This window comes from Rhipicephalus sanguineus, chromosome 11, assembly GCF_013339695.2.
Source record: "Rhipicephalus sanguineus isolate Rsan-2018 chromosome 11, BIME_Rsan_1.4, whole genome shotgun sequence".
Taxonomy (NCBI): Eukaryota; Metazoa; Arthropoda; class Arachnida; order Ixodida; family Ixodidae; genus Rhipicephalus; species Rhipicephalus sanguineus.
Genome location: NC_051186.1, coordinates 53,979,825 through 53,994,277, shown reverse-complemented (window position 1 = coordinate 53,994,277; position 14,453 = coordinate 53,979,825). Strand labels below are relative to the sequence as shown.

Sequence of the window (14,453 nt, the reverse complement as noted above, 5' to 3'; positions counted from 1 at the left end):
AAGGAGGTGTTTGCTTCTTAACCTGTGAAAAGGGTCAGGCCGAAAAAACTGCGCACAACGTAGTAACCGCTGTAGTTGAGTGTATAAACAAAACAGTTAGCTGCTCGCGTGTTCGACACAAGTAACAATTAACAGCGAGCGGCACTGCACGCGAGTCGACTTACGTGGCGACCCACTGACCGCACATCCTTGGGGCAACGCAAATCTCGAAGGCTGTGCTTTTGGACAGCCCTGAAGTAATTGTACGGCAGGCTTACAAAGTACTGCAATAATGGGGCATGCTGCCACTAAAACTGCCAACAAATGTTCTAGGTTACAAAGTGCAACGTTTTGCTGGCCACTGAAGGGATGTCACATTCTCCACTAGCGTCAATTTTCACAGCAATTTGCAGTCTTCATTAAGCATAACGACAGTTTTGTTATGACCGTATTCCTGGTGGTCGTGCAACTGCAATGGCAGTCGCATTACTGGAGCACAGAGCAAAAGCACAGCTGGCTACCTGTACTATACTGACCTCAATCCACTGGTTTCTGCAGACTGGAGACCTCCAGGGATGTGCTCGTGCTGCAAGCAAATGCAGCCAACATGCGCCTAGTGCAGATCTGCTACAGAAGGTGCAAGCCTTCTTCCAGAGCCACTGAGACAACTGACGAGCCGCCACTGCATCTTTATTGGGCAAATAAATTACCTTGTTCTAGTGTGGCAAGCGCAATAAAGAAAAAAATACAGTGTCCCACCCAACGCTCGGGTAATAACAACAACAACAAGGGAAAAGAAAAATCACAAATGAATGCCCGCCTGCCGGTCCTGCCGTCCACAGGCACTGGTCTATGTACACTTTTTTTTTTCCCGCGATGGCAAGGCGCTGCTCGGACCCTCGGTCGAAGACTTCGGGCACCGTTTCATCAAACGACGCTGTAGTCCAGACAGAGTGGGCCAACTCAACGAGGACAGTCTCTCCCACGTAGGAGCGTAGTCTCGGCAGAAATCGGGTCTGTGGGCCTGCCTCTGGGGCCCCCGACGTTATAGATGCTCGACCGTGGGTGGGCCGAGTGAAGGGACCTGGAGATGCAGTGGTCATCACAGTGGGGCCTTTCCGATCCTGGCTTTCCGACGTTGCCGCAACCAGTTTCACTTTTGCCGATGTCTCTCGGTTCTCTTTTCGCTCGGCCTGTCGATTCGTTTCGGCTCGAATTTACCGGTGTCGGGCGACTCGCATGCCAACTGTCTTTCTTCACTTTCAGGAACAAAAAAGCACAGATCAGCAGAGCTCGGCCATCGTCCCCCCGGGTGATGGCGGGGGCTACCTGCTGTTGTGGTTGACCACTAATTGTGGCTGCCTGTGAGTCTTGGGGGGCAGCTGAGGGGTACTCGAGGGCGGCGGCCTGAGCGGGGGAGGGGACAGGACGGTCGGGATGTCGCGGCGGGGCAACAGGGGCCCCGGCCCGACCAATAACGCCGCCAGGTCTCCGTTGTGGGCGGAGTTTCGGCGCGACAGAGCCCGCTGGGGCTGGTGCTGGTCCAGCGGCGGTGGCATGGTGCGGGGCGGAGTCCTGGGCAGGGTCCAGCCGCCGTCCCGCCTCGGCGGAAGTGGCGGAGGTGGAGGAGACGCGTCCCTCAGCGGTGGGCCGTCGCGTGGAGGCAGCAACGGCGGGGCCTGGTCGGGGACGTCGGAGAAGAAGGCTGTCCCTGTTGGCGATGAGGGATCGCACGAAGAGGTGGAAGAGTCCCGCTTCTTGCGTGGGGGCAGCGGCGGTGGTGGTAGCAGAGGCGGCAGATTGGATGGCGGGGGCGGCGGAGGTGGGTGTGACGGTGGCGCAGACGGTGTTGTTGCAGGAGACAAGGCTGTAAAAGGAAGGGCAAACCTTGGTTGAATGGCCTTGCAAGGATAACTTAAAAATTACATTAATGTACGCAGGGAAATCTCATTACCACGATCTTTTTGCAAACAGTTTTCAAGCTTACGACGACAAAGTTGAACTGGTTGGTAGGGATTCATTGTAGAAAATGATTGGGGCAGTTACTCACTAGTGGTGCGAAGACTGTGGAAACAGCAGAGCTGGTGTACTTGTCCTCCTTGGTTTCCCTCACCCTCACTTCCCACCCCTTGCTATACTGTAGTATTCATGGCTATGTTATGCTTTACCCTCTCCCCCTCCCCACCATCATTTCCCTTTCCTGCCCTCTTGCTATACTATACATGGCTATGCTATGCTTTCTCTCTTTATGTTAGGCTTAGCATAATTAGACCTACATAAGCTGAGATTTAGCTCAATTAGGCTTAATTAAACATAGCTTAACTAGGAGTACCTTACTTAGGCTTAATTGTTAATTATATTTAATTAATCTTGACTTGATTGAACTTGGCATATTTAGGCTCAACTATGCTCAACCAGGCTTAACTAGTCTCGACTAAGCTTAACTTGGCTTCGCGACATTATAGCCAGGCGTAGGCTTGGCTAAGGTTATCCTGGCATCACTCAGTGACGTCATAGCTAGGCGCAGTTCTTTGTCTGCGCTAGACAGCCTAACGAAAAGCTTAAGCCGCTCCGCTGTTAAAAGTTAGACGGCATTTTTGTTCTTCATTTGTATTCTGTGTCTGTATCTGCATGCCTAACTTTTCTTCAACAACAAGCACTTTCAATTTATCGATGGTTTGGTTGCGTCCAGCCAGCCATAACCATTTTAATTAATTGTTCAGTAGTACTCACCCGCACCAATCAGGACAGGTGCAAACACACTCGAATCACTGTGCTGGACATAGGGTGGCGTCAGCGGTGTGGAAGGGCTGGTTGGAGGCGTGGCATCCTCCCCTTCCGAGGCTGGGGGTGCACCGCCCCAGTTGGGCAACACCTGGTGACTTCCTGCCGATCGCGTCAGCCGTGGCTTGATGCCTGGCGACTTGAGTGGAAGGTCAGGCCACTTACGCGGCTGCGAGCAGAGTCAGGGCCATCAACCCCACGGAGTTACCCAAAACTGGTGACACTCAATAAACAGAGGCCCGTTATGATGGCCTCACTGAAGGTCAAGAACAATGAAACTGCACTTGGGCTAAGTTCGTAGCTGACGAGAGTAGCTGATATCTCAGCTGACGCTAAAAGAAAAAGACCTAGACACCCCGCCACCTGATAGGTAGGACAGATAACCAGTGCTCAGTTAGAGCAATGGAAAGAATGCCCAATAACCTATGCCGTGTGGCTTCCTAGTCCACACTATTTTTGCCAGCATCACATCTGTTAAGAGTCTGGACCAACAGTGATGTGCTGCTCTACCAATGATGTCACACGCGAAGCTTCTGTTCATGTGACGTGACCCCAAACCCTTGAGGTGCAAATAGACTTTGCCCACAAAGCTCCCAAGTGTAGTTCTGTTTCCAAGCTATTCGCGGATACAGTGCAACAGTAAAACACCGCAGCTTCTACAGTATGCAGTTGTTGGCGCCCTTCACGATGCTCTTAGCAATGACAGGCACTCACAAATTTGGGTGGCTGCTTGCAGCCTCGGGGCTCTATCTCCAATGACTTGCTGTACAAGTAGTCTGTGAACTCCTTCTCCGTCATATCTTCCTGCGGGTTCAGGTTCTCCAGGAATTGCTGTGACACGGGAGAGAAGTGAAGGAAAGGTGGTTGTCAATGAAATCACTATTGGGCACTAGCAGACACTGCGCTGTGAAGTCTTATGTACAGGAAGGTACAGTACTCAAGGATTGAAATGTGACATCGTTTTTTTTAGTATAATGTCTGCTACAGTCGAGCCCGACTATATCGAACCCGTTTATATCAAATTATCCCGTATATCGAACAATTTCTAAACACGGTAAATTTACATTGAGAACATATAGCAAAATTTACTGTTACATCGAACGAAAATAGCAACGACAACCGATATATCAAACTCCATGTGGGTCACTTTCAACCAGACGTTGACTGCATTTGTCTTTGGCAAGTTCGAATAGTTCGAATAGTAAAATTTCAGTGCGAATCGAATCGAATAGCAAACACTATTCGAAAAATATTCGAAATTTCGAATATTCGCACACCCCTACTGTTAATCTGTTTTTTAATTCACATTTTGTGTGCGTATGTATCACATAAAATCAAGATACAGAAGATTAGAACTAAGAAAAACAGTACTGCTCACTGCTGCGCATGAGGCTACAACAGGCACTACCATATCAAGCCGTTATCAGTGTTCCACATTCCGTGTGCTGTAAATGCAGGCATGTGGTGGGAGTGACAACAGTTCACAGAAAAGCACCACCCTTTCCACTACATCTCAGACGGCACCATCCGAGTGTCGATCGAATTGGGGTTTGAACCTATTTGCCATATGCTTCCACGTTCTCGCTCTTTTTTTTTTTTTTTTACAGAGATACCTGCAATGCCATGTTGGCATTATGCAAGGGGGGCGGGTGAAATACAAAGATTACAAAAGTCAAACATGTTGCTTAGCTATAATAAAAATGGTGAATACAAAAAAAGACACAATGTACAAGTGACTGATCGATGACAAGATACAGTCGAGCCCGACTATATCGAACCCGTTTATATCAAATTATCCCGTATATCGAACAATTTCTAAACACGGTAAATTTACATTGAGAACATATAGCAAAATTTAGTTACATCGAACGAAAGTAGCAACGACAACCGATATATCAAACTCCATGTGCCTCAAAATGCCCCAGCAAGTTGGCTCTCCCTCGCGGTGGCGGGGAAAACTGCCGGCGCCACCCTAGAAAAAGTGGTTTAGACCCGGTTGTGCACGGGCAAACACCCCCCTGCAAGAAATGATCCTGGCCCGCTCGCAGCGCTTACAGCCAATCAGAGGCCGTCGTGCTTTCTCCGAGGCGCGGAGGCGGTAGAAGTGAGCGCCATTTTTTCTTTCTTTATGCTTGTGTGCCTGCTGCTGCCTGTTTTCCTCGAGTCCTCATTCAGCGTGGTCCGTGCTGGTGGTGTTGCCTGTTGGTGCTCTGTGAACTTTATTGGCGCGCTGTCGTCATGGCTTGTGCAAAGAGGCAGAATTTGCCGTTCGCCGCGAAACTCGAAATCATAAATCGGGTCGAGCTCTTTCTATGTTGAGTAGATCGTGGGCAGACGTCACGAAGGAGACGATCCAGAACTGCTTTAGGCATGCCGGCTTCCGCATGCCTGGTGATGACACCCCAAATTCCGATGACAGCACTGAAGACACTGCAGGTGTTTCCGCCGAAGTTTGGAGCGAGCTGGCAGAGTTCCCGGGAGCTATCGACGGATCGACATTCGACGAGTTCGTCAGTAGGGACGATGATGTCGCCATCATGGGTGAGCTACAAGATGAGGACTATGTTGCAGACGTCGTGCCGACCACGAGCCAAAGCGACAGCAATAAGGAAATTGACGATGGCCCATTGCGTACATCCTCCGAAGTGATTAGTGCACTTGCGTTGGTTCGGCGCTATTGCGTGAATGTGGAAGGTTGCGGCCTCAGCTGCTCCGACTCGTTGGACAACGTGGAGGCGTGCGTGCTGTCGCAAGCAGCGAAGTCGTTGACACAGAAGAAAATCCAGGACTATTTTGTTCCAAAGTAGGGCACGCAAGTAAGCCACCATATTAATAAAGTACTTTTCTTACTGTTATGTGCCTTTGTGTCAAATCCTATAGCGGGCCTATATTGAATTATGCCATATAGCGAACTAATAAACGTTTTTTGGCGAGTTCGATATACCCGGGTTCGACTGTATGAGCAATCGCTTGTGATAACAGTGTTTTGTAGCTGCAAAGCTGGCCACGCAAGGTAACGTTGGCTCTAATGCAGATGCTCAAGTCAAAATTATGTTCATATGACAAGAACTACGGACGCTAGAAATGAAAGTATGTGCGTTACTTAGTCCTAAATTTTCACGTTTCAAGCTGCGAGTTTCGTTATAGTGAACCTCACATTAACGATTTTTTTTTTTTCAGATTAGCAAATATTTTGAAAATCCCTTCCAAATGTCCATTCGTTTAATGCGAAAATAGTATTTAAGTTCTACGAATTTCAAAACACCAAAATGTTTCAGGATAGCGTATCAAATTTTATCGCCACCGCATCTTAAGAACACTTTAGAATAACGAATTGCAGACGTAAATTACCCGCGACAGTGTAAACAATGCCCAGCCCAATACCGTATTTACTCGCATAATTTGCGCACTTTTTTTCGCGAATTTGGAGCTCCAAAAAGGGGGTGCGCAAATTACGCGGAGATTTCACGAGCACATCTGAAATAACGCACAATATATAGTCCTAACACGCGCGATATAATACATTAAAGAAGAAAATAAATTATAACGCAAACGAAGGGTTTTTAACAGAATTAGCACGTACTTTAACCAGCCAGATTCGGTGATGCATGGTCTAGTCAGAATCACTGGTTGAGAAGTCCGACTGAGAATCATCGCCGTGGCCGCTGTCCCCGCCCTCCCAAAGCGCGTCGTCCTTGGTTCCGTCGAGTGCGTTGAGGCGTCTTCTTGAAGCTCTTCGCGACAATGCTGGGAGTAACGAGGTGCCACGGCATGGCGATACCGGTGGGCCTAAGCTCTCGCACATATTTGAAAAGGTATTCTTCAACGGCAGGAAACTTTCCATGCTTCGGTCGATCCTCGGAACGGTCTCCTTCCCGGTCTTGTATGAAAAAGCGAACTCTTCTGCGGCACGGTTCCCGTTTCCTTAGGCAAATTCTATAACAGTGAGCTTGAATTTTGCCGAATAGTTATTGTAACCCAGCGCAAGAGAACAGTGAAAACGCAACAACGCAACTGGCTGATCGCGAAACCTAAACTTCCGAAATCAACGAAGGCTGCGTTGCAGCGCGGACGCAGAGGAGGAGGGTCAGCGAGGGGAAATGTTGGCGCGACTGGCCTTCGCATACCTCCGATGCAGAAAGTAGTCCGTGCCGTGTCGCGTGCATGCATTCTCACGGCGGGAGAACGCTCGAACAGTTCCGACAACCCGTGAACAGGTTTGGGTGTTCGGGTACGGTTGGTACGGTCTCGGCGGTTTCCGGAGAATAGAACGAAGTAATCGGAAGAAGGGACTTCGCACTCGCGGCCTGTCTTGTGTATGACTGCGCTCGCCTGCTCGGTGAGGGTCGTGGGGGCGCGGCCGTTCAAAGTTTCCCCGTGCGCGCGGCCGGCGAGCTGGCTCGAGCGGGGTGGGGAGCGCAAAATATGCGAGTAAATATTTTTTTTTTTTAGCAAAGCTGGCTAAATATTAGGGGTGCGCAAATTATGCGAGGGCGCAAATTATGCGGGTAAATACGGTATGTGCCAGTATTGTCGTCATCAGAATGCCTGCTTATTTTTCTATGTGCCCGCTTATTACTTTATGAATCTGCTCTATTATGGCAGTGTTACAATTCAGGACAGCATCCTAAACAGTCCACGCCAACAGCTTAGAAGACAGCATTGAGCCCCAGTACTCTGAGTAATGGAATGCGTATGGATGATGTCTGGGCGACATGACGCCACCTCGCATCAACAAGAGAGAGCCAAGCAAAACAAGCAGAACTGTGATTCTTTAACACTTCTTTCCTGTTTGAATCTATAAAAAAAACTGAACGTGGCTTATGTTAAGTGCACAAAAAAGTATCGACTTGCGGGCACACGACCATACCGTCAAGATCCAAGCAATCCAATCATTCCACAGGGCCGCCATTTTGTTTGGACAGCAAAGTAGCCTGCATCGTATTTCTCTCTGATGCTGTCTTTGCGAAGCTGTCTATTTCGACATCTACGTGAAATTGGAATGGAATTGGAATGGGTCCGCTTAGCTACCATTTAGCCGTCTACCGTGAATATTGCAACGCACCCACTAAATGCACAATAGCTCTATCGCCATTGCCATCACGAGTAGTATGCTCAAAAATAGTGTTGAGCAGTTTGCAGCTGCACCGATTGCAAAGAAAGCAGCCTGTACAGCCGGTACCACGTGCCTTACCCGTATATCCGGCTGAACGGTGAGGCAGTACGGCTGGTTCTGGTACTGCTGGATTTCGCCGGTGATCTCGGCCACCTTGCGACGCTTGCTGAAGTTGATGAGGCCCTCGTGGTTGGGAAGGAAGTCCAGGTTGCCTTCCTCAATGTGCAGAATGTTCGTCAGGTACATGCCTGCATTGATGAACAAAAGACTCCAGTGGCAGCGAGGACTGCGCGCTTTCAATTCAGCCACCGACCACTCAAAAACGAAATATGCGCCTGGGTCAGCCTCCGACCACGTTGCATTGATGTCATATTGCCATGAGCGCTTACTTCTCTATTTTCATGCGAGTGGACTTCACTCACAAGAAAGACTGTGACAAGTGCTCGGCACTTGACAAGTGCTGGCAAACTGTGACAAGTGCTGGCAAACAAGATACTGTGACAAGTGCTGGCAAACAAGATACAGTAAAAGCTTGTTAATTCGACTCTCGTTAATTCGGAAAATCGGTTAATTCGGACACGTCATCTGGTCCCTGTAAATATACGCATCACTCTATGAGACTGGGCGCTCGTTATTTCGGACAGATTTGACCGCAAATCGGATAATTCGGCGACTTTCGGGCCGCTGGCGAGGCTCGAAAACGAAAAAAGAACAATTCGGAACAGAAGTGAAGCTCAAACGCAGCATCGCCATGGACATCAATTATCGACTTGGCTTGGATTGAGACTGGTTGAACGCCTTTTTTTCGTGTGTGGGTTTTGTTGCTTTGTTCCCGTTGGTGTGCTGCATCGTTGATCGCCGATTTATCGAGGAAAGTTTCAGTACGGCTCCTTTAGCTTGATCGTTGCTGGTGCTTTTGTGCTGACTTCTCGTGTGAACGCACTCTCCGCCGATGGCAACGCCGGCGAAGCGGCCCAAGTACGAGGCCAAGGACTTCACCACCAAAGTAGAAATTTTGCGTGCTCTGAATAACGGGCTCTCCCGACAAGAAGTGATGAAGAGTGATGAAAGGGGATCCTTCAATCGGCGGCAAGAAGCAAGGAACGAGTAACCGTACTTTTATCCCCCAACGTGACGGGAACAGAGCGCTTGCCGCTTCTCGTTATCGGAAAGGTTCAAAAGCCACGCTGCTTTAAGAACAACAATCTTCCCGTGGATTACCGTGCCAACCGAAAAGCGTGGATAACGGGTGAAACTTGCGCTATGCCGACATCATGCGAGCTGCTGAGCACCTTGAAGGGCTCAGAAAAATTGTGTGCGCGCGAATTTCTGCTCGAAAACACAAGCATCCGCGATTACTTTGTTAAGTAAAGGTATGTTGAAAAAACTCGTGCATTTATTGTGTTTATTTCGACCATTCGATAATTCGGACATTCGGTTAATTCGGACATTTTTTCCGGTCCCTAGAAATCCGAATTAACGAGCTTTTACTGTAGTTTTACACTGTTCCGATACGATTGTGCGAACGACGCGAGTACTTTTCTTCTGGAGCTAACGCAAGCACTAACAACAATGCTGAAGTTTCCGATCCCTCGGCCTGGAAATCAATGAACTACGGGAGAAGCCAGCACCTTACCGAGGAAGGGCACGCAGGGTGGGTTGATGGAGCGCAGCTTCTCCTGGTACTTGCGGCAGTGGTCAGAATACAGGTCGAACGCCTCGTCCAGCGCCTTCTTCAGGCTGCACTTGATACTCTGCAAGAACACAGCACGTGCTGATTTACACACTGTAAATGCGACGAAGTCAGCGCACTGCGACGACACTGTGTCATCAACCTCCAGCACTTTTCCACAGCAGTTCTACGAAGCAACCAGCGAAAGAGAGGGCACGTCTAATAGATGAGAAGAAGGGTCGAGCCACGAGTGAGCACTTGTGGCTGGCCATGGCCAGTGGAAGCTCCCATTTCATTGTAAGGGCAGCAATTTTGGCCAAGTTGGTCACTTTTTATCTTCCAGTAGAAGCGCGTGAACAAAGAATGAACACATACTAGACATACAAGCGCCGACATGTCAGTGCTTGCACACCCCTTTCCCACACTGTCCCAAGACACATACCTTGACACCCCAATTAACAGCCAATTTCGCTCTAGACATAAACTGCTGGAATGAACGGTGCATAAGTAAGCTTTAGAATTCGAATTGCAACAATGGCAAGACTTGTTTTGTGTGCCAACCCCAATACACAATTCGTGCACCTACGACAATCAGTGCACCTACGACAGTCGGGGCCCCTACCGCAGTCGGGGCCCCTACCGCAGTCGGGGCCCCTACCGCAGTCGGGGCACCTACAGCTGTCGGCGTAGTCACTGCCGTTATTGCCTGAAGGTTGCTTGAGCAAACGACGCCGAGTCACATGCAAGGCTTCTACCACTCACGTTGAAAGTGTGCTCCAGCCGATGGACGCAGGCACTGGACATGGCACTGGACACGGCAAACACGCCCGTGAAGTTGTTGAGCTCCTGCAGCACCAGCATCACCTCCAGCATGCGAGACACCACGGCCAGCCGCTCCTCGTAGTTCTCGGTCTCTACGACGCACCGCTCCAGCCAGAAGGAGAACTGCACGCCATGGCCGACAAGAATCCGCTATCCCCGTGGCCAAACGCTTGCTCCGAAGTACAAGCATCTCACTCAGAGTTCTCCACAAAAATTACCAGAGAAAACTGTGGTACTGCAACCATTCCGCTATAATCATAACGACAATGAGCATGCACATTTGTCTAATCTTCCACACTTGCTGCTTGACAACTTCTCGAGATACCATTTATTCAACTTCCCAAGTACTACTCTAACACAACAAGGACTCTGTGTACGTGGGTACTAATTGCAAACTGTTCTAATTGTAACGCAATACTTATCTGAAAACAATGATTATGCAATGTCATAATGCCATCTAAAGCCAAGACAAAATTTGGGCAAAAGTTTCAGCCCTTTACCAATGCAGGGTTAGTAAGACTTGATAGGTGAACAAATAACGAAAAACCTTAACATGGCATTGACAGAAGGCTACAATCCTGATGACACCCGTACAGGTTATTCAAAAGACTCATGTTGAAACTTTTTTAGCGCGCACAAAAGACGGAGGACACAGAAAGAAGGTACAAAACATGAATTCATACCAACTCGCCCAGCTTTCAGTTTTACTGCTATTCAAAAGACGTTAATAGAAAACGTTGAGTCAGGTTTTTCACTTATGAAGCTTAAAGTCAATAACTGCAGAGTGGTTTGACAGGGACGCTCCAATACAGAACTCCAGTTTAACTTCGACCATGTGAGATTGATGAATGTGCACTCAACAAACAGTACACGAATGCTCCGGTATTGTGTCGTGGCTTGAACCCGCGACATTGTGCTCAGTTGTGCATCCAATCGTTCAACTGCTCAGACTGTGGCTGCCTGGCTTCATCCAAAATAATGTCGTTTGACCAGTTAGCAATGCGCATAAACTCAACAGAATTAATGTAACTCTTGCTTAAACGCCCGATCCCTTGGATACGCATGAAATGACGAGATTCTTACATTAGATGAGTGATGAATCATCTTGAGGAGATTTGGCGATGTCTTGTGCTTGTCCTTCTTTGTCCAGGCAGCGTTCACCAGTTCAGATGGTTTCACAGCTCGGTACAGGTCAAACTCCAGCAGTGTCAGCTGCCGTGCTATCTCAATTGGATGGAGCTGATAGGTCAAAAAGAAAACGGGAGAAAGTCACTGCATGAACTCAATGTAACTATATCCAGAAGCACAACTTAACAGGCTCTCGGCCTTTGGGCATGAGAGGGAGCTATGATATGGTACAGTAACCAGCTTCAGCACAATGCAGGCAAACAAAAGTGCATAGAGATATGAAGACAACTTGTTAGTGACAAAAAAAATAACAAGAACAACAAAAAAACGTGCCTATAGTTGGGTGGCTCTGACAGTGCCTTCGGAATGTGGCTATTTCATGCAATTCTTGCATCAGACACCACGTTGATCTGCAGCACTATTTTCATTAGTCAAAAATGCAATGAAAGACTTACACTTGCACGATATTGTGAGTGCTGTGAAATAAGCCACTGTAGTATGGCATTATGCGTTTCAATTTCTGCCCAAGTATTATGCTAGCCACATGGAACGTATTGTAAACATAGAACTGGCATGCGGTGTGCCAACTTCCAACCAGTGGAAGCCGTGACAACCATACAAATGATGCTATCAGCACTGTTTAACAACCATGGCAGGCCAATTTCTAATATCTGGGGTTTAACATCCCAAAACCACGATACGATTATGAGGGACGCCATAGTGGAGGGCTCCAGAAATTCGGACCACCTGGGGTTCTTAACGTGCACCTAAATCCAAGTACACGGGCCTCAAACATTTTCGCCTCCATCGGAAATGCAGCCGCCGCGGTCGTGATTCAATCCCGCAACTTTCGGGTCAGCAGTCGAGCGCCGTAACCACTAGACCACCGTGGCGGGGCCAGGCTAATTTCTGCTGCCTAAATATATCAGCACCCTACTGCGATTGGGCACTGCAGTTGTATGCCCCAAGACAGATATGTGGAAATGAAAGAGTTGAGGAAAACTCTCGTGCTGCTTGTATTGCAAAGATTGTGCGAACATTGAAATGGGTTGAGCTACCCTTTAACATAGCGAAATTTCAATGTAAGGTGTATCATTTAGTTTATCGCGACACTCTGATGAATGGCTCACCGTCAGAATGTCAAACTTGTCTGGAGTGCTGCACAGGTACCACTCGATGTTAGGTGGGCTGTAGCCAAAGGTGATCTCCCGTGGCTCGTCCAACTGCTCACTCTGCAAATGACAAGGTGGTTGACGTAACAGTAAGGAAAATGCTACAGAACAGGTGCACTGTATGCACACATCCTGAAACGCCAAAGGGAACAGAAAGCAATGCTTTCAGACATCAACTATCTAGCACAGGTTACAATGCTTACTGCCTTTGTGATAGTTATCTAGGTGACAGCTATCTCTTCCTTCTTTATCTAGATTACAGATACTGCTGCCTTTGTGCAAGGGACAGAATGGTTATCTGTTCAGGACATGCTCAGATGGCATCCCATGGTGCACTTGTGAAGTGGTGGCAGTAAGAATTGGAGGCATGCCTATTTACATGAACACATGAGTCAATACTCTTAATAGCCACATTTCCAAACATGTCCAATATGTACCTTTCGGTTTCTTGAACATTCAGTGTCACAGAACCACCACTGTTAGTGCATGGCCGCTTGGTGCCTTTCTATCATGCAGTCGCGGTTTGGACCAGGTTTGTCAGTGTTTAACTTTGCACCAACAGCAGTACACAAACACACATTCCGTACAAGCAAAAGACTAAAAGGAATAGCAGGCACCACCAGTGCTCAGCATCATGAAAACAAGGGATGAAGAGGTCGTCATTTATGCATAAACAACACACCCAGCTTCCCATCTTGGCCAACACTCAGGACACCGTATATTCCGTTAAAGAATCAAAGAATCCACGCCCATCAAAACGTGGTTAAACTCGTAAGAGAACACGTAACGGAAGCTTTGCACATCCATACGATGAACACTCGTATTTTTTTTAATAGGTTGGGAACACTCTAACACGGCTCAGTAAGTTTATGGACTGACCCTTCGCTGGATGACCTTGTTGATGGACTCGACCCACTTGCGCATGTTCTTGCCCTTGACCCGGTCAAGGAAAGCACGCAGCTTCTCGAGCAGTGTTGGGTCCCGCTCAAAGTCGTAGTAGTGGTGGTCCACCCAGTGCCGCAGAACATTCAGCACTCTGCACGACAACAGCAAGGCACACCACGCTAAGGTCAGGTCCAACTACCGCAATTTAGGTGGCGATGCGATTGGCCAATGCTGCTCTAGTGCACATCTTGGAGTGAATTAAACGTGTACAGGGGTGTTCAAAGGTTCCCAGGCCACGCTGCCATAGCAATACATGAAACAGCGGCCTGGGAACTTTCCACCACCCCTGTACATTACAGATAGGCACCGTGAAAGTGTCGCATTATTCAATGTTAATGCTTTAATCCGTGCGCTGTGTCTGTGCTAACACACACGCACTTCAAAGCAACAACTGGCGTAGCCCAACAGTTGCAGACCAGGTCAACTGACCGCATGACAACGAGATTAGACATATGAACGACCGCCAAGGAAGTACAGTTGGCATAGAAGAGCACACAGCTTCATAGGGCTAGAAAGAAACACAGCCAGGCCATGAATCTAGTTAGCAATGCAACAACTGACATAATTTAGGTGCCAGCCATTGCAGGCTTTGAAGGCACGAAAAAATACAAATGCGATTGCAGTGTGGCATTCAGCTGTTCTACAGAACCATTGAGGTATTGCAGGCATGCATGTACACCACTACAATTCATGATGATTGGCGACGGTTCTCTACTCCACTGTATTACAGTCTACACCCGGAAGTGCCGTCAGGAAAACGTTGTTCATGTTACAATTCTCTGATCTTCTACACGTGCACCTCTGATACCAACACAAGATAGAACGGTTGCTACAG

The 14,453-nt window shown here is 48.3% G+C and overlaps 2 protein-coding genes across 12 annotated transcripts in view; one reads left to right on the top strand and one right to left on the bottom strand.

Moving 5' to 3' along the window:
* The window catches only part of LOC119374167 (tetratricopeptide repeat protein 8), a 65,396-nt gene extending 64,693 nt beyond the window's left edge, over nucleotides 1–703 (top strand). For both annotated transcript variants that reach the window (XM_049420418.1, XM_037644229.2), the window contains exon 11: nucleotides 538–703. In XM_049420418.1, the coding sequence (XP_049276375.1) occupies nucleotides 538–642 (105 nt within the window). In that variant the 3' untranslated portion in view covers nucleotides 643–703. The remainder of the gene's footprint in view (nucleotides 1–537) is intronic.
* LOC119373613 (son of sevenless homolog 1) overlaps nucleotides 654–14,453 on the bottom strand; it is a 111,166-nt gene continuing 97,366 nt past the window's right edge. Inside the window, exons 15-23 of one of the 10 annotated variants that reach the window (XM_049420410.1) lie at nucleotides 13,553–13,709; nucleotides 12,632–12,733; nucleotides 11,457–11,612; nucleotides 10,314–10,496; nucleotides 9,516–9,633; nucleotides 7,958–8,127; nucleotides 3,478–3,594; nucleotides 2,713–2,932; nucleotides 654–1,846 (exon numbers count right to left, since the gene is read on the bottom strand). In XM_049420410.1, the coding sequence (XP_049276367.1) occupies nucleotides 1,305–1,846; nucleotides 2,713–2,932; nucleotides 3,478–3,594; nucleotides 7,958–8,127; nucleotides 9,516–9,633; nucleotides 10,314–10,496; nucleotides 11,457–11,612; nucleotides 12,632–12,733; nucleotides 13,553–13,709 (1,765 nt within the window). In that variant the 3' untranslated portion in view covers nucleotides 654–1,304. The remainder of the gene's footprint in view (nucleotides 1,847–2,712; nucleotides 2,933–3,477; nucleotides 3,595–7,957; nucleotides 8,128–9,515; nucleotides 9,634–10,313; nucleotides 10,497–11,456; nucleotides 11,613–12,631; nucleotides 12,734–13,552; nucleotides 13,710–14,453) is intronic. The other 9 variants (XM_049420411.1, XM_049420413.1, XM_049420412.1 and 6 more) reach the window with 9 other exon arrangements.